This window comes from Rutilus rutilus (assembly GCF_951802725.1).
Source record: "Rutilus rutilus genome assembly, chromosome: 18".
Classification (NCBI taxonomy): domain Eukaryota; kingdom Metazoa; phylum Chordata; class Actinopteri; order Cypriniformes; family Leuciscidae; genus Rutilus; species Rutilus rutilus.
Window position 1 is genome coordinate 19360417 of NC_140231.1, and position 20470 is coordinate 19380886.

General features: G+C 39.6%; 1 protein-coding gene across 2 annotated transcripts in view; it reads left to right on the top strand.

The window, feature by feature from the left end:
- Window positions 1-15439: 15439 nt before the first annotated feature.
- The window catches only part of zbtb16a (zinc finger and BTB domain containing 16a), a 107440-nt gene continuing 102409 nt past the window's right edge, over window positions 15440-20470 (top strand). For both annotated transcript variants that reach the window (XM_084386280.1, XM_084386281.1), the window contains exons 1-2: window positions 15440-15673; window positions 17900-19249. In XM_084386280.1, the coding sequence (XP_084242406.1) occupies window positions 17991-19249 (1259 nt within the window). In that variant the 5' untranslated portion in view covers window positions 15440-15673; window positions 17900-17990. The remainder of the gene's footprint in view (window positions 15674-17899; window positions 19250-20470) is intronic.

Below are 20470 nucleotides of genomic sequence, written 5' to 3' on the forward strand. Positions count from 1 at the left end.
AAAATGAAAATTATGTCAGTAATTACTCACCCTCATGTTGTTCCAACCCCGTAAGACCTTCGTTCATCTTCGAAACGTTTATGCGCAGCGCGTCTGTGTTATGGGCCTTTCACACAGGACGCGGTATGCGCGGCGCTTGCCGCTGGGTTCAGAGTTGCCCTTCAGATACAACGCGATTTGCGCTGAGCTATGACGTAGGCGGAGTTTTAAAAACTTTTAGCGGGAGCTCTATTACGTCTGTTGTTCCTCCTTTTGGTCAGCAGCAAACAATGTATCTGTCCCGTTCTAAGAAGCGAGCGATAGACGATGTCCCTATACGACCTCAAACTTGTATCGTACAGCTCAGGAAATTCCGACACACACAGTACTAGCCGTTCATCCATTTTGATTTCCGTGCTTGTTTGGATCCCCCGATTCTATTGGCCGCGCTGGTAATCGTCACAGAGCGCAGCGGCAAAAGTTGAACTTTTTTTAACTTTGACCGCGGCGTGCGCGTGAGCACGCCAATGATGCGCACCGCTGCGCTTGCGCTTTGGTCGACGCAGCAACAAAACGTCCTTGCGCGGCGTAAGCCATTGAGATGAATGGGTTTTACAGCGCAGCGCAGCGCCGCGCATACCGCGTCCTGTGTGAAAGGCCCATTACACGTCACCACGTAGGCTCACTATTGGCCGACGCTGGTCATGTGTGTGATGCGTGGTGACGTACAACACAGACGCGCTGCGCAAAAACACTACGTGAACCAACTCGAGGCCCAGAGAGAAGAAAATGAATAGTGGAATAAAGTCGTTATTTTTGTTTGTTTTTGCGCACAAAAAGTATTCTCGTCGCTTGATATACTTAAGATTGAGCCACTGTAGTCACTTGGACTATATTAGCGATCTCTTTAATAACTTTTCTGGGCCAGCAAGTTTCAGTCCCTTAGAAGCCTATGGAGTGAGACAGCTCTCAGATTTAATCAAAAATATCTTAATTTGTGTTCCGAAGATGAACGAAGGTCTTACGGGGTTGGAACAACATGAGGGTGAGTAATTACTGACAGAATTTTCATTTTTGGGTGAACTAACCCTTTAAATATATTTTTGTTTTCCCATTTGCTCAAAATAGCAAAAGAAAAACTCCACAATAGTGTTTTCACAACGTTCACAAATAGGGGGAAAAAATAGAGAGAGACTGATAATGGCAGTCAGAAGAGAGAAAGATGTCGATTTGATCACAGCCGCTGTTTTACAGCAGCGTTAACTAGTTTTTTTGTAATTTGATGCAAAGGTAGGCTAATATAATACAAAGTAGCCTATAGTGTTATAAATGTACATTTGAAAACGAGTCATCACAATCTGTGAAAGGGTTCATTATTAATATTTGTTTCCAAGACTTTAAAGGTAGACTACGTGATATGATAGCCTACAGAAACTGACTTTAAAAAATAAACCCACACTGAGAAATACTCACTGTGACAGCCCATTAGTCTCCTTTACATAATGACCACCTTGGCCTTTGAAAATACCGTGAAATATTAGTCTTTTAATATTCTGGTGTACCAGGAAAATAAGCTATAAAATAAGTTATGAATATTTTAAATGCTGTTTATGATTCTTTTCTCAGAGTAGCCTAATAAGGCAGGCACGTGCGCCTCATCGCCACCAGAGAGCGCACAAGACCACGTTACTTTGACTTTCAACACATTTAAAGAAGCAATTGATCTGAATTCTTGATATTGAAGCTTTAGTACCGGTGAATAATCTGCAGAAAAAGTAGTTCATGCTTTGCAATTTGCGTCTGGAAAGCCAAATTTCTCAGTCAATGTACAATCAGTGGTGTATTTTGTGGTTCTCTGATAATCTGGTTATTTAAAATCAGGAAATACATTGCTTTTTATGTGGATTCATTGTGAAATCGCAGTTAATCTCCGTCAAGAGTCCATATTTGTATTGGGTTGAGCGTATACGATATGATCCTGCATTGAGCATTTGCACTTGCACTTTGTTGTCCACTGGGTGGCAGTAAAGCATCGCGCTAAATCATGTGTCGCAGACAACCTTTGACTCACAACAGGCCCGTTTTATTAAAAACATAAAAGCAGTGTTTTGACACATACTTTGTGTATGTTTCCTATATTCGAACAACAGGTCTGTTTCACCTCGGATCCAGTGAAAATGTGACAGTAAAATAGGAACTGAATGTAACATCACTTCCCTCTGTGGTTAGTCCAGAAATCTGCTTCTAATTCAGAATGGCTTTGATTAGTTGCCTGTTTATGTAACATCAACAAAGTTAAAGGCTAGAGTCCAAGATCCAAAAGAGTTAGGTAAGCTACAAACTTTTATCAAATATCATGCTGTTCTTAACTATGGAACATCATCCTATGTCATTAGCATTAACATCCACTGCTTGGTTTCTCATTACAGTTCTTTGTTGTTGTTTTTGCAGCTAGATTTAGCACATGCATCATCACAGTGCTCACAAATGGAGCTCCTCTGTGACTCAGGAGTTTCTGAGGTCCTGAAGGCCTGGTCATCATGCTGGGAGGTATTCCAGAAAGCAGATTATGTGACACACCCGTATATTTAAGGGTAAGCAAGCAGATAGGCTTTTGGTCTAAAAAAAAACAACAACCCTGAAGTAACTATAAGTAGCCATAGCAACTTATTCTCTGAACATAACCTGCTCTGGATCAGGTTCTGTTCCAGGATTAATTTACTTAAGAGCTATCAGCGCATGCGTGACCTACATGGGGACTCCGGCAGGCATACTGTACCCCCCTGGAGAAGATGTTGAGAATAGTGTAGGTTTGATGAGTTGTGACAAACTTATCCTCTTGCTTTTCAGTGATTTGAAATATTACAAAAAAAGTTATACATTTTGTTTTATTATACATTTACATTTGATTAAGTAACATGATACGGTTTGACTCTGTAGTGTTCATTGTAATACATTTTAGTTTATCTGGATTTGTCATTTTAAAAAACAATAATGTTTTGAAATGTTCCTGGGAGATTATTGGAATAAAATAATTTAGAAAATTAGAATTAGTAACAACCATTGCTTACTTATGAATAAAATTAAACAAATAGAAAGTAATTTTGTCAGTCTGAGAGTCAAAACACTCACCGGCAACTTTATTAGGTAAACCCGTTCAGTTGCTCGTTAACACAAATATCTAACCAGCCAATCACATGGCAGCAACTCGATCTGCTGAAGTTCAAACTGAGCATCAGAAGGGGGAAGAAAGGTGACTTTGAACGTGGCATGGTTGTTGGTGCCAGATGGGCTGGTCTGTGTGTTTCAGAAAGCGATCTACTGGATTTTCGTGCAATAGGGTTTACAGAGAATATGAAAATATTCAGTGAGCAGCAGTTCTGTGGGTGAAATGCCTTGTTGATGCCAGAGGTCAGAGCGCTCAACATGTTGAACCTTGAAGCAGCAGAAGAACACACCGGGTGCCACTCCTGTCAGCTAAGAACAGCAAACTGAGGCACAGGCTCACTAAAATTGAACAAGAAAAACGTTGCCTGGCCTAATGAGTCTTGATTTCTGCTGCAAAATTCAGATGGTAGGATCAGAATTTGGCGTAAAAAACATGAAAGCGGGGGGGGTATTTTCTTGGCAGCGTTTAAATGCCACAGCCTACCTGAGTTGATCATGTCCATCCATTTATAACCACAATGTACCCCTCTTCTGATGAATACTTCCAGGATAACGCGTCATATCACAAAGCTCAAATCATCTCAAACTGGTTTCTTGAACATGACAATGAGTTCCCTATATAAGGCCTCCACAGTCACCAGATCTCAATCCAATAGAGCAACATTGGCATGTGGTGGAACGGGAGATTCGCATCATGGATGTGCAGCCGACAAATCTGCAGTAACTTCTTGATGCGATCATCTCAATATGGACCAATATGGACCAAAATCTTTGTTGAATCTATGCCCCGAAGGTTTCAGGCAGTTTTGAAGGCCAAAGCGGCTCCAAACCTGCTATTAGCAAGGTGTCCCTAATAATGTGGCCAGTGAGTGTATTTTGAGAATGACCCATATCTAATTTCTGAGTTGGATTATTATTCACCTCTTAAAAGGCTCAAAGCTAGGTTAATTCCATTAATTTATGTAAATGATCCTGGCAGGTTCCACTGAATACTGTATTATAGAAACAGACTCAACGGGGGAGCAGAGACCCCCATCGATCGGTTCTGATCTGCGTACCTGGAACCTGTGTAAGTTGTCATTATCTAAAGTGCCATTGAGTATTCGGGTATTTGCAATGAGTTTCTAAATCTGAGACCCGTTCATATCCAGTGTTACAGAGGAGGCAGATGAAACTTTCTTAGACATTACAGATTATCCGTGTAAGAGTTCAGCTTTATTTGATTAGTATTCACACTTTGTAAATCAAAGTGAGTAAGATTACGCTTGTTAAATATCCAATAGTCGTGTATATTTTGCATATGATATTACATTGCCCTAACATTGATTTAAAAAGCAACAACAAAAAAACTGAAAAAAGTCAGCACATCAAAGCTCTAGTGGACTCACCCACGGGTTATGCTCCGAGCACACAGGCTCGAAACGTAACCCGTGTGTGAGTCCAATATTAAATCTTTTGCATATTTTGGAGCTTTGGTGTGCCGACTTTTTTCTGTTTTTTATTATTTCTTTTGTCGAGCACCCAACCCTGAGCATATTTTTGCCGTTGATGTGCATGCGTGCTTTGGTTTTATCTAACATTGGTTAACAAATTGATTTGACAAATTATAAATGATTTAACAAAGATTTACTAATGATCGCACAAAAAAAAAAATATATATAAATGTGCTTTCCTGCATGCCATCTGAAACCCCTGAGCTGCTCATAAATCAATGTACCAGCTTGTTGCTTTTTGCCATCCTATACATAAACATGTACAGTACATTTACAGTACATAAACAACATTTATCCATCGTATAAACAACTCAATCTCTGCTTTCCACAATACTTGTGCTACTGTCGTTGCTAAATCAAGCACATGGATCTTAGTTTATTTATGGTTTAAGGATTTCTATTTCATCCTTGAAAGCAGCTCCTTTATTCTATAGTCTCAAATTAAGTCATTTTTATTCTGAGTTCTGTTCAGTATGTCTTTGGTTATCAGATATAGTGTATGTTATTTTAGTATTATATCATCTTCTGTTTATTACTTTATTTTGAATATTTCACCATGGCTTTCCTGTTAGTCACATGCCTTATTGGGAAATAAACTCTTAAATCTAGCACTGCTCCTCCTCCTCCTCCTTCTACCTGGCCCATACAAGTTCTTCTTGTTCTCACAGAAGAATGCTGTTGTCCCATCAGATTAAGCATGAGCCGCAGTCGTGGCCAGTCCCGTCCCTCTCTGGCAGTCGGCAGACGAGATTATGTAATGCTGGTCCCTTAAATGGTTTGGCAATTGCCAAACACATGACATATGGTCTATCAAAAGGCTGATTTTAATATTTCCTGTTTAGATGCGCTCACTCTAAACTTCTCAAGATGTTGATGCAATGAAAAAAAAGTGGCTTTCGAACATTTATTTTGGTTGAATCCACTGCCATATGGTTTAACGTGGCTTTCTTCTGGACCGGGGCCATTCGCGAAAACATTGGCATCACTTTTTATCTCACTCTCTCTCTCTCTTTCTTCTTCAATAACAGCCAACACATACCAGCAGATTAGAGGCCCCTATAGTCCTCCCAACCCCCGGTACTTAACAATGGTGTTAGCCGGAGCCATACAGCTGGTCCGGCCCTGGGTGGATCTCACACACAGCCTCAATCTGAGCAACATGCTTCCTGTTACTGGAATTATATTGTAAACACTTGCTGTTTATGACTGGAAAGGATAAATCTGACGTTTGATCAAATCAACACTTGGACGGTTACCACTCATTTACATAACGCGGTAAAAAATGAGAGGGTCCTTGTTTAAACGGATTAGACAGGATTGAATAACACTTTTAAATGACATTTTAGTCGGACCTGTGTGTTGGAAGTAACTCTGCTTGCTGCTTGGAGTTCTCTGTTTGGTTTTGACTGCTTGCCCAGGCCCACGCTGTGAAAGCCAATGTGCATTCCAGCTGAGAACATTCTGCTTCGTATCCTCCTCCTTCTTAAATCATTCTCCTGTCACAGCGTTCGGAATTATTTGCTTCTATTTTTCATTCCAGTTCATCCACGTCAATGGACCTCAAAGTCATCCTTGCTGCTCTAGCCCTCAGAGGGATCTGAGAACGGCCGTCACCTTTTAACCCGAAGAACTGAAGAAGATCTAGATGGAAAATACATGTCGATCTTTTGTAATTCAGAGTTTTAAAGTCCAGTTTGACAAATCAGCTATTATAAATCAGCGTGGTATATATCCGTCAATCATTACAGCTTGCAATTCATTGACAGCGATGCAGAAGTCGTAACTCAAACAGAAACGAGAGACAGTCCAGTATACTTTGATATATAGCATCTCCATTAAATGGTGTGTTCAACATCTGTTAGAAGACCAGCTGGTACCCAGGAGAAATAGCAAGCAGGGGTTTCTTTTAAATTAGCCTCTGTTCTCTGTACATGAGCCCAGCTGGATTTGTTGGCCCCTTTTATCTCTCCCCAGGTGTAACTTTAAAATGAAATCTTTTTTTTTTTTTGTTATAATTATTATTTGCATCAAATTTACTATTTAAAAGTTCTGGGGAAGAGTATTTGGGGAACACCAGATAACCTGTTAGAGATACTGTAAGTGTTAACTGTTCACCAGCAATATCGCAGAGCAAGTAAAGTCCTTTCTCACGATTATGGCCGACAGTATGCAATCATATATACAACATATAACAGTTCACTAAGCAAGACGTTAATATTCAAAAACTTAATATGGTAACACTTTAGTTTAGGGTCCATGTTGCTTATTGGCATGTATATTACTAGGATTTTATTGCTTATAAAGCATTAAATGGCTGTTTATTACTTATAAAGCACATATTAATGCCTTATTCTGCATGAACTTATTCTACATCCTACTCAATATCTAAACTTAACAAATGTCTTACTAACTACTAATAAGCAATTAGGAGTTTATTGAGGCAAAAGTCGTAGTTAAGAGTTAGTTATTAGACACTCAACAGTAATTCATTTAAAACTATTTTCTTTGGCGTATAGCAAAAACAGAAAAAAGTAACTGGCAATATTCTGGGTCACACACAATTTTTGTGTGACCCAGAATACTGTTTTGAAAATTGTGTGTGTCCCAGAATATTGCCAGTTACTTTTTCTGTTTTTGCTATACGCCAAAGAAAATAGTTTTAAATGAATTACTGTTGAGCATCTCTGAGCAACACACAGTGGTGCTGTTTGAGCCCGATCTCACGGGAAAACGTACAAATTCTACGAGGTGGCTTATTCGTACGAATTCATACGACCTGACTCGTACGAATTAGTACGATTTTTTCAAAATCGTACATATTTTACGAATTGGCCAATTCGTATGAATTCATACGAATGACCTACCCCTGACCCCGCCCCTAAACCTACCCATAGACAAATCGTACAAATTCGTACGAGTGAGGTCGTACGAATTAGTACGAATTAGCCAACTTTTTATCATTCGTACGAATTCGTACGAATTGGTCGTGAGATAGCGTTGGCTGTTTCGTTCCTGAACGAATCACGAAATCGGTTGAACGAATTATTCAAATTCACTTTTAAGAACCGTCACTTCTTTGGTCTGTTTATGAAAGCGAAAACACAGGATTTAGTTACTTTTTTAAATATGTAACACAGGTTACTTTGTTTTTCCATTTATTGACTGGCATCTCTTCAGTCCCCAAAACATTTTCTCGTCTTACTTACTCGTCTCACAAAAACAGATTCAGTATTCCTCAAAATGAATAAAAACAGTCAAATGCAAACTCAGAATATTATAAAATCCTGCATTAATTAAATATGTTAACCTGTCCCCCTGTGGTGAAAATCAAGCTTTTAATGTTGTTTATGTATGTGGTGTTTTTAATATGCTTTAAGACAAACCATGTGCAAATTCACAAGTCAACACCACTGCGTATTTTCTCCTTTTCTCCTTAAAACATTTCTCAAAAATGCGGTTTGAAATCGCAGGTGTTTCTGACGTCACAAACTACCTTGTAACCAATCATGTCAACTAGGGCTGTGAAAAGATTAATCGCGATTAATCGCATCCAAAATAAAAGTTTGTGTTTACATAATATATGTGTGTGTACTGTGTATAATTATTTTGTATATATAAATACACACACACACGCAAATATTTGCATGTATATACTGTATATATTTATATATAATTTATATTATATATAAATATAAATATTTTATATATAAATAACACATTTTTCTTAAATATATACATGCAAGTGTGTGTATTTATATATACAAAATAATTATACACAGTACACACACATATATTATGTAAACACAAACTTTTATTTTGGATGCGATTAATCGCGATTAATCTTTTCACAGCCCTAATGTCAACGTGTGATCATCAACAAGTGGATCTCTGAGCTGGTGTGAGTAAGTGGAGGCGGGGCTAATTTGCATATTCACAGAACCTCATATAATTGAATGAATCAGTTGAGTGAATGAATCAAATGACTCACTTATAAGAACAATCATTTATTTAGTTCCTTAATGAATCAGTGTGTTTTTAAAAGAGTGAATGAACTTATTAGGACAGTAACTTGTTTCACTTCAGAAGGAATCAGTGTTTTTGAGCAAATCTTTCTATCAAAATCTTTAAAATTACCGTAAAATCTTTTTTTTTATGGAATTTTGCTGTGTTTATTATAATTGATTTATCTGTACACATCATTCGTTTTTTTAATTAATGTGCCCTTGTAATCTTTAATCAAAATACTTTCCCCTCGCTTTTGCAAGACGTTTCTTACATCTTTTTACTTCTCTGATGATGTGTTTACTGACGTGAGGGCGGGACAACCTGTCACTCACATGACATCACAACAATAGCAAACCACAATGATCCAATCAAATTCATTCCTGATGGACAAAATCAAGTCCCACCCTACATTTTTCCTGTTCGAGAAGCCGTTGCAGTCTGATATAAGTCACAAGGAAAGAAAAGACTATCGCAACTTACATTTCATGCCAAGTCTTGCAACAACATCTCTTCTGCTCTCTGATGATGTGTTTACTGACAACCTGTCACTCACATGAGATCGCAGTCCACTTAGTGTTATATTGATGTAACCTGCATAAAGAGTCACTGAAAAATCCCCACCACTCATAAATATACTAACAGTCTCTGGAACAGGAAGATCCAAACAGTTTTTTTTTTAGATAAGGGATCCAAACAGTAGAAAGTCCCAGTGCCGTTGGACTACATCAGTGCTCTTAGAATGCCATTCAGCCAATCAAATTCGAGTACTGGAACTAGCTGTTGCATAATAAGATTTACAGTTTTTATTTTTTAGCTGAGCAGATAATGATTTTCTTTGCAGACCTGCAGTGTAAATTAAAGTGAATGCTAATAATGTTAATTCTAAATTATGTTCAAATGCTCCCATGGGCTGCAGCAGAGTTACTGTACAGTGAGAAATGTTTATAGTGCATCCATTTGCATTATTGATGGGAATGAGGCTCATTTGAATATCACTGGACACAGACCCAGCCTAGTAAATCTACAAGACTCCGCTGACTAATATGTTTAATTAGAGGTGATATATTACAGCTTATTAATTATTTACAGGAACAGCAATCATGTCTGCAGTCATAGGGACAAAGAAAATGAGGATCCGTAGAATAAAGAAGGTGAGGTAATGAAGGTGCCAAAATAAAATGGAACAAATGAGAAACGAAGAGCTGGTGTGCAATGCCGAGTATTCCGCTCTCTGTCCTTTCTGCCATGACGTTTCTCGGTATGCGGCGTAGATCTGAAGGGAATGCAGGAGGAGAGACGTGAATCCGATATCCTTGAGCGGTTAAAGGCCTGTGTGCCTCCGAAACCGCTGTGAAAGGTGGACTCGGCACTGGAGAAGAAAAGCAGCGGCCTCGCAGGGATTAGCCACAGGAGATTCCCTGTGGATAGCTGTCCCTTTTTTCCCAGGGACACTGTAATATGATTACTCTGTTGTTTGCGCCCGGTCCAGTGGTTAAGCACTATGGAGAGGACGGTTCGGCCACCTCCAGGATGGACAATGAGAGAATTTTTTGGAGGGAAAGTTGGAATTCTGCTTGACTGAGGACAGCTGGGGTCTTACACTTAGAGAGGAGAGATGAGGGAAAAAAAGTGCCCTTTTCTTTAGCTGAATGAAAGGCAGCTGTATGGTTGCTCTGTACCACTGCGATCAGCAGAGGTGCACCAGGCAGGGTCAGCAGGGCTCTTTGGATCTCTACAGAGGCCCCGGGCTCCCCTCCTGCACCCCTACTGTTACACAGAGGAAAGGCATTCTCCGACAGACGTCATCGCAAATGTTTATCTGTACAAATAACAAACAGTTTTCCTTGTTGCCCTTTTGAAAAGCTCCGGGACGTGTTGTTTGCGAAAAATAAATACTGTCGAATTTCGTCACATGTGTTTCACTTCATTCCAATTAGTGAGTGTAAGCACACACAATCCAAGGCAGCAACCAAATGTAATAGTTTAAGAATCGGGGCCCTGATCGAAGCTGGTTAGAGCTCTGTCATGCTACTATATATTTAACCTCTTATTTGAGGCCTTGAATGATGGAGTGTGTGATTTTTTTTTTTGCTGTGAGCGCAAGCCTTAGTCAGCGTGGTTTGTTTGACAGGCCTGTCATTAATCATCATTGGCATTGTTTAAACTGTATTGAGTGTCCAGGTCTTGTTCAACACGGGGACAATAGTTTCTCAAGGCTGCTTCAGACCTGAAAGAAAGTTTATAAAACTTCCACCCAATTGAAACTGCAGGGAAGCTCCTTTTAAAAGGGGTTAGTATTCATTAGAACACTCTGGTTAAGGGCCCGGGCCGCTCCCATAAAAGGAAGCAAACCACCCACAACCCTGATGGAAAAGTGCACCTATACTGTATGATGGACAGCACGTTCTCATCACTTCTGATCATTTTGAAGCAGCACAAAGGTGCTTTCTTTCCTTTCGTTTAAGTGATTATGTCCTGCCCAGTGCTAAATTTAATCCGAGTTTTACTACCAATTTTTAAATGACAGTAATCATGAGACGTTTTTCTATTTAAAGCTCTTGTGATTAATGACGACACAGTGTATGAAATATTGAGATGACCTCCTGAGTACCTTGCAGATTCAGATCATTTGGTATTATCAGTCATTAGGATCAGATGAGCCTGTTATGGGGAAGAAAAGAAGATTGAAGATTAGGTGTATGGGACAGAGGTCGAGTACACGTGAATCGACATATGATGTGAAAGAATGACTGTATCTGTAACTCAGTTATTCATAAAATGTTTGAATTGAATTTGTGTCAATGAAATGTATGACATAATCATGTCAGATACATTTAAACTACAACATGAAGCCTGATGTACGTACGATTCATGGTCTATGACTGTAAAGGGGTTATGTCAATAATTTATGTTCATGTTAAATGGATAAGAGCATCAGGGAACTACAACAGCCGTTTAAAATCATCTTTTAATATTAATAGTTATGGCAAGCGTATGTTTAGTGGTCCTCTGTGTATTTTTCATGCATTAAAAGATGTTACATTCATGCAGACAGGATTCCTGTTGACAGAAACAACACAAAACATAACTTTTGAATGAGCAAAATTATTTGTATATGATTTTAATTACTGTAAATAAAACTGAAAATGTGTGTGTGTGCGTGCGTGTGCGTGCGTGCGTGTGCATGTGTGTGTGTGTGTGTGCACACGCATGTATGCGTGTGTGTGTGTGTGTTTGCAATATTCAGCAATATTCTGGGAAGAGATAGAGGATTGAATCCTCTGTGTACAGGCCTGATACCAGTTATTACTCTAAAAAAGGATTTAACTGTAAAAGATTGAAATGTGACAGTAAAAACCTGTTAATTGGTTAACAATAAGTTAATTTACTCTATACAGAAAAACTGTAAAAGATCTAATCTTACATAAAGTGTAATTTTACCATACCTTTTTTAGTCAAAAGAGAAAATCATCTTATAATTTAAAGTGAAAAGTCGTAAAGTGACATTCCCAGAATTCCCTGTGTGACTCTTCATTTGATGGTTTTTAATTGTATTTATTGTTTCTTCTTAGTTTTTTGTGATGTACATTAGGGTTTTTATCTTACATCGTTGTTAAATTAATGTTTATTGCAGTATTTGAGTGTCATTTTACCATGCTGGTGTTTAGTATTTGTGTGTATGACACTGTGCACCTTTTATATATCAACCTCAGATTGTGGAAAGGCTACTTGTGATGAACTTTGATTCATCATGTGTCTTTCTCTTAACCTCCAGTGTTATTATGGTGGATGCAAGTATGTTAAAAGTACAAAACAGCTTAAAGTAGCAACATGTCCGTGTTAGTTCAGCAGAAAAGGTCCGCCGGACTTACGGTTTATAATATTTTTTTGTTTGTCTTTTTGTAAATGACAGGTTTAGACTGTAAAATGCACTGGTTTTGTTTTTTTTCAGGAATATGTTTACATTTCACCACATTTTTACTGAAGTGTTCTGGCAACCACAACAGGTTTTTTTTTTTTTTTTTTTTTTTTTTTTTGGTGCTAAAAAAAATGTCTGCTCTCCTCCAAGTCTGCATCCCATCTTGCAAATACAAAATAATAATCAGTGGCTGGAATGTGTCTGTCCAAATATATAGAGCAGTCAGAGATTGTGAGATCTGTGACCTCTGAGAATGAGATTCTTGTCACTTGAAACCAAGGTTTACCAGCACAGTTCTATTGTTCGGCCTGCTGATACCACATCAGTATTGATCAAGGGATCACCTTGTCATCTAACCAAACAGGTATGAGGCTGGAGGGAGAGTGGTGGCAAATATGCACTCAGTAGAGTAAACGGCTCTGTCAACGTGACTATTTCAATCCATTAACAAAGAGAATGCCACCCATTCTTCTTAATGAAAAGAACACTTAATGCTGTAAAAAGTTTGATTAAATGGTGTTTCTAAACAGATTTAAGATTTAAAGTACCAAACATTTTAAACAAATAAAATAAAATCAATTGCTCTGTCCCACACACTACCTATATGGGTCAAAACATAATGAACCTATGTAATTTGGAAAATGTCTTAAGCCCAACTCTAAACATGCAGTTGGCTCAGATATGTTAGCCTTTATGCATGATATAGCATACCTACGGGATGAAAGGTTTCAGAAGGAATTTTTAGCCATGCACAGGGAGGGGCATTTTGTACAGGAGAAAATCCAGCCAAGGTCAGAGGTAGGGGTCAGAGGTCATGGGGGCAGGCCCCCAAAGCATAAGACACCCCCAGGATTAAACAAGTGTAAAAAGAGCCTATTCAGTCAAAGCCTTGAGTGAGATTCACAAAGATCCACTGTTAGCCTCTCATGAGCAAAACCAGGGCATGTCAGTACCACACCCCAGTACTTCACTAATGATGATTTATATATGCGAATATGAACTATGTGGATAAATAGGCAGCAAACATCTAGTGCATTCAGAACCATGTCAATGGCGTTATGCATCGTATGTGTACTTACATATATTTTAAGTGTCAGCAACTGTATGCTGCAAAGCACTCCTGCAGAGCCAAGGCCAATGAATTGCACATAAATGCAATTATTTCAGTAAAGAACATCATCTCATGTGTTTTTATAATGTGTGACTTGACCAAGGGGTTAAGTATTAGAGTTAGATTTCTAAATATGAATGATTTTAATGTGAGCTACATATAAACATATGCATGATTTTATACATTCTTGGAATTACTGTACAGATTTCACTATTTTCAAACCTGTGTTGGCTTGTGCTTTCCACTTTTGATTATAAAAATGTCGGTCTAATTTCAGTCTTATCCAGTAAAATGTGGATTAGATGGAGATTAGGCCAGTGTCTTTGTATTTATCCCCAAGTAAGCCAGCACACAGCATGCAGTTCAAAGGTGATGGCACTCGATCTCTCATCTCTCGCGCAGATTCTCCACTGTTTCCCTCCATTTTCCCTCATGCTCTGCAGACAGGCAGGATGAATTGCACTGAAAATATGAGTGACAAATAGCTGATGGCAGTTGGAAATGAATGAGAACATTCAGTTTGCCATTTTAACTGAAAGGTATAGTCTGCATGGTTTATTTTGCCTATATTTTGTATTAAATTCAGCATATATCATTATATTCTAACAAGATATGTTGTTTGACTATAAAAACATTTAATTAAACATTTTAAAAATACATGTAAGATTCTGAATGACTGAACAAGTACAATTTACAATCAAATGAGTGATATTGTCTGTATATCTATTAAATCTTTTTTTTAAAACATCTTGAATCTCATGTGTCTGTCATTCAGTAATCAGTCCGAATCATTTCTCTAATGATCGATTTCTTTTCTCAAAGAGGATAAACTACTTTTAAATAAAAAAGAGCTTGTCTTTAAGTAATTTCACAAAAAGGAACTGAGTTAACTACTCATGGCTGTCATTATAAATACTGTTATGCACTGTGAACTAACATGAACAAACAATGAACATTTTTATTAACTAACATTAAAACAAAGGTAATTAATACTACGCTTAAAAAACATTTTCATAATTTATCACATCATTTTTTTCTTTTATCAAATCAGCTTAGATAATTTACATGGTTCAGATAACATAATATTGTAAGTTTCTGTTGATTAAACCAATCTCCATTGTATTAACTCAAATTTTTTTATTTCAATGAACACATTTTTGTTAATGCAGCCAGGTTACTTACTTTTTTTAAGTTACACCAACAATTATTTTCTACAGTGTGTTACAAATGTGTTGCTCATTGTTAGTTCATGTTAGTTAATGCATTAACTAATGTTACTAATATAAGACCTTATTGTAAAGTATTACCTTGTTAGTAGTAGTAGTAGTATTTATTTAGGTCTATTTATTTATTCTGGGTAGAATTAGAATCAAATGTTTTATTGGCTCAAGCACACAAGAAGAAATTTGGCATGGTAACAAAAGCTTCAGGTAGCCTAAAATCATATAGGCTAAATAAAGGTTATTTAGTGGCATATATGGCTCCATGAAGAACACCCTTTTGGAACCTTTATTTTTTTAAAGAGTAGCCCACTCAAAAATATAACAGCTAGACGAGAATTACAGTACACAATTATTATTTTTTGTGGATATTGCACTTATTGGTTTGCAAAGGTCTACATATGAATTTACATATCGCACATAACTTTAATATTTCAGTCGGAGCAGAGCTCATTGAGAAGAAGTTAGTCGGCTGTTGAAGTAGTAGCAAAGGTGATGATGCTTGAAGGTTAATGATTAAAGTCCAAACGCTGTGATAGATAGTGTCCCAGACACGCTGGCCTATATTCGACAGCCCCCTAGGTGTCTCACTTTAGCAGTGTTTGTCAGGACTCCGGCGAGGATGTGCGCTGACGTCACCGCAGTGTTGATTTGCTAAGCGGCGAGCTGAGAGGAGTTAGTGCGCGCGCGAGAGAGAGAGCGGGTACTGTGAACTGCGTTACTATGCTACAGTCCTAATAACCGCACGCTCGGAAGCCAAACGTGCAACACATGTGAGGTGAGTACAGGCGCGCACCTTTAAAACACCCACAGCTCCTGACATACCCCTCTGTCTGTGTGTTTTCACTTTAGGGAAATGTTCACATTGAGAGATAATCCGCGTTGTGTTGATCAGATGTGTTTTGCGCTGCATCACATCAAGTTACAGTGTTTCTACTGTTGCTTCAAGTGAAGGTGAATTGTGAGAGTGCACCGAAAAAGTACAAGTGTGGCTGTCAGCGTTGTGCAGGCTCAGGGCAGCTGATGGATATGGCTGTTTATGTTCATCTTTACACATGTGGAGATGTTATGTTGACGTAAGCGTGTGTTTTAGTATTCGGAGGACGTGAGGTCTGCTCGCGCACCAGACAGTGACGTGCTTCCATGTGCTTTATTCTCAGCGTGACCGCTTCAAATTGAACGTTCAGACAGTTTAAATATGCCATAACTGAAGAAGTTTGTCGTTGATCAAACAGCTATCGGGTTTTTGATGATTATTTTGGTTGTCAGTAGGTCTGATCATTAAATCAGCGCCACCATGGAGGTGCGTGTCACTGTCTTTCAAAATGAACTGAATTGTATTGGTTGTATTATTATTTTTTTTTAAGTGAAATTACTTTTTTGTTTTTCCTATGCTCGTTTTATTCCAATATTGAAATAGATTAACGTTAGTTAAACCCAAACGCTATTTTGCTTGGCCTCCCGATGTGTATCTGTATGAAATAACAGGCGGGTCCTTTAACTTAACGTTAAATTGATTCACGTGTGAACAGTCGAATAATCATGAATTGATCAGTCAAATGAGCTCTGCCTGGACTTTTCATTGATCTTTTTTATCGTATATGAGGTAGATAGCTGTAATCACAGCAGTAGTTGGAAAAAAAGGAATATGTATTGGTCGTTTCTTGACTGTTGTTTGAGTTGTACAGTTCGCGTGCGTGAACTGGCGTCATTAGTGCTAGCATCTCATCAGTTAACTGCACTTCAAAGAAACTGTATTCATTTCTCACTTATTACTCGTCCTCCTGTATTCTCAAGTAATTTAAACGGCGTGAAACCCCTGGAATAGATTTATCTCATGTCGTGTTTTATCATAACTTTCCCTTATTTGCTGTCGGAGACGGTACATTTACAATGAAAAAGCCCGTCATTCACCGCTAAGATCATAGTGTTTGACATGAGGACCATTAGCCTGCTCTTCTCTGGTGAGGCTTTTTGTTGATCAAATAAAAGTGGGAAGTATTACATGTCTGACTAAATCTCCCGTTTCTTATCTTCTATTTTCATGTATGTGATAATGTTATTAAAGGGGTGACTTCCTCTCCGCTCTTACCAAATGTTACCGGTGGATCTTCCTCGGATTATGTTCACTCAAAAGTGATCTTACTCAAATGCCACGGGAATGTTTTTGTTATAATATAGTGTTCGGTTGTTGAACAAAGTACATTTTAAACGTCAAAGTATAGCTAGGGTGTATTTTTATCAAGTAGCCTAATAAATTGTGATAATGGTGAAGTTAAATATTGTAAATGCAATGATAAATGGCCAACCATGAGCTTTTTTGTAAATTGACAAATTACAGGTTTTGTTTTTAAAGATTATATTTTATGTGCTGATGCTTTATCTTTTAAATATAAGCCGATATAGCTATCTGATATCAGAAAAATGACACATCTGTATATAATTTACATATTATGGAATATGGTAGTGTATTTAAAATAAAAATGGCATTTTGATGTGTTTTAGGAGCTCTGAGCTGTTTTGTGTCATCCTCTGTTCCAACTATTCCTGGCAACAGCTTGCCTTACTCTCCATGCTCCGCTCAGTATCCCTGTCTGTGATGAGAATACTGAATAAGATGCCATTTCATTTCAGGAGGCTGTTGATGGGCTTTGTGAGGCGAGCTCGAACACATAGAAACAAAGGCTTGATTACTGTCAGCCTTTACTAGCACTAAAGCCAAGTTTCCCCATTTCTCATGTAGGCCACTTGTCGTTTTGGTTTATTTTGTGCGATTTGACAGACTTGTGGTCGGATTTTGCACTTGTTTCTTAGGAATCTGGTGCTGAAATATTCATAAAAACAATTATTTCTTTTTAACAGTACAGAGTGCACCGTAAATATAATGTATGGCATCTTTTTTTATAATGGAAACAATTAGAGTGATGGATGTTAATTTAGAAACAAAGAATAAACATTGAGACTTTGTTGCATTTAACTGTGGGCCTCTTTCATCTCTTTCCAGATTGACCTTATCTTGTTTACAAAGATAACTGAACAGACTGCTACGTGGAAAGAAAGACTCATGAGTTGGCCGTGTGGATTTCAGAGACGTTATGGATTTGACTAAAATGGGTATGATCCAGCTCCAGAACCCCAATCACCCCAATGCCCTGCTGCACAAAGCTAATCAAATGCGCCTGGCCGGCACACTGTGTGACGTGGTCATCATGGTGGACAGCCAGGAGTTCCACGCTCACCGGACCGTGCTGGCCTGCACCAGTAAGATGTTTGAGATCCTATTTCACCGCAACAGCCAACATTACACTCTGGACTTTCTCTCACCAAAGACCTTCCAGCAGATTCTGGAGTATGCCTACACTGCCACGCTCCAAGCTAAAGTGGAGGATCTGGATGACCTGCTGTATGCAGCAGAGATCTTAGAAATAGAGTACTTGGAGGAGCAATGCCTGAAGATACTGGAGACCATCCAGTCCTCAGATGAAAATGACACAGAGGTCAACATGAACGATGGCGGCAAAGACGACGACGAGGAACGCAAGGGACGGCACGGCAGGAACCTGGCGGGTTCGAAAAAGCATTCCGTGGAGGAAGGCGGCTACGTGTCGGCTGCCCAGCAAGCACTGGGGCTGCCAGGAATGGTGGATCAGAGTCCCTCGGTCTCCACCTCCTTCGGCCTCTCCACCATGAGCCCAACCAAAGCAGCCGTGGACAGCCTAATGAGCATCGGCCAGTCCCTCCTGCAGAGCACCATGCACCCCGGCGTGGGTGCCGAACATCCCCTGCATGGCAACTCCCACCCCATGATGGGAGAGATCAAGACGGAGATGATGCAAGTAGATGACAGCGGAGAGCATGAGAGCTCTAAAGCCATGGAGTCCAGCGCCTCCAGCAACGGCGAGCGCAGCGGAGAGTCCGACAAGAACCGCGACGGGCCCGGCACCCCTACCAGGAGCAGCGTGATCACCAGTGCCCGTGAGCTGCATTATGTCAGGGAGGAAGGTGTGGGTGACCAGCAGGCTGAGGTCAGCCAAATGGGCTTGGAGGCCATGGCGGGGATGACCGAAAAACACTTGGCGTCACTCTACGGCATTCCTCCCAACCACAAGAATGAAGCGATGCTCTCTATGCCCGCCTCCATGGCCTCATCCTTGCACATGTCCCCAGCCCTGGCCATGTCCATGGACTTCAGTGCCTATGGGGGCTTGTTGCCTCAGAGCTTCATCCAGAGGGAGTTCTTCAACAAGCTCGGCGAGTTAGCTGCCGGGATGAAACCTGATGGCCGCGTCCCGAACGAGCGCTGCAACGTGTGTGGTGCCGAACTGCCTGACAATGAGGCCGTGGAGCAGCACAGGTAAGCTACCGTTTTCATTTTGTACATCAAGTTGGTGTGCGTAAAAGCATGTTGTTGTTTTTGTCTCCACTGGCAAAGGCAGGGTCCCTAATTCAATTAGTTTACCGCGCTCTGTGAAACAAAGGACCACAAGGTTCCCATTTTTAGAAATGCTTTTGATTAAAGAACTTGGTTGCAGAGAAATGTTAGTGGAAGATGAGTCATGATGGTTAACTGTTGATTGCTTATCATCTTTCATGCTGGAGGTCAATTTGCTTAACACTCTGCCTGCGGTGGATATGAGAGAGAGTGATTGCAGAGCTGATTTACGCACGTATATGTTTTCCTCTTGCTTTGCCCTTATCAAGAAAAATTGCTCTTCAGCTTCAATAACATTTGAAAGGAGTGAGGAAAAAAAAATTTCAATCAAGTTGCAATATAACTATTTGAAACAGTTTAAAATGTTGCATGAAGAATCACTCATCTTGAAAATTAATGTATTCTATAAACAGAAAATACTGTATAAATTAGGTGCTAATTTGCCAGTAGTAATGTTGACAATTTATTATAATTTTTTTTTTTTATGAGCGTAAGAAATTGGTAAAAAACATTAATTATAGGCTTTTGACATGCTCAGTAGGTCAGTAAATGTGCTTGCAAGTTTATATTCTTCATCTTTACTGTAAGATGTCATTTTCAGATATATTGCTATAACTGCACACACATTCGAGACAAGGCATTCCCAGTGTAGTGAAGAAAAATAATTCTTTTTAACTTGGTTCCTTTAAGTGGGCTGTCTGTTTGTCACGGCTCCCAGGCGTTGGGTGCTGATCACTTCCAGGCCTGTGTTGGTGGCTGCCTTAGTGGTCCTGGAGAGGCTCTGGCTGAGCCCATTAGCTGCACCTGGAGAGGAGGCAGGCTAATGGGAAGCAGCCTCCCCACCTACCCCTTGACCCCCATGGTGTGGCCAGTGATGAGTAGGCCAGCCTGGGCCCCAGCCACCCGGGACAAGGAGGGCCTTATTAGCTTTATGAGTAGAGCAGACTGTCCAGCCCAGGAAATGAGGGACTGTGTGTAGGACCTGGGCCGACCTCCGCAGCGTAACCTTTTGGCCACTTGACTGGCCTCTGGTTTTTGTCAGTGTGACTTGTGGGGGTGTTGCAAGGAGCTGACATGAGGTGAGGAAATCCACGGCAGACGTTATCAGCTTTTGAAGGCCGTAGCCGCACCCTTGTTGCACAG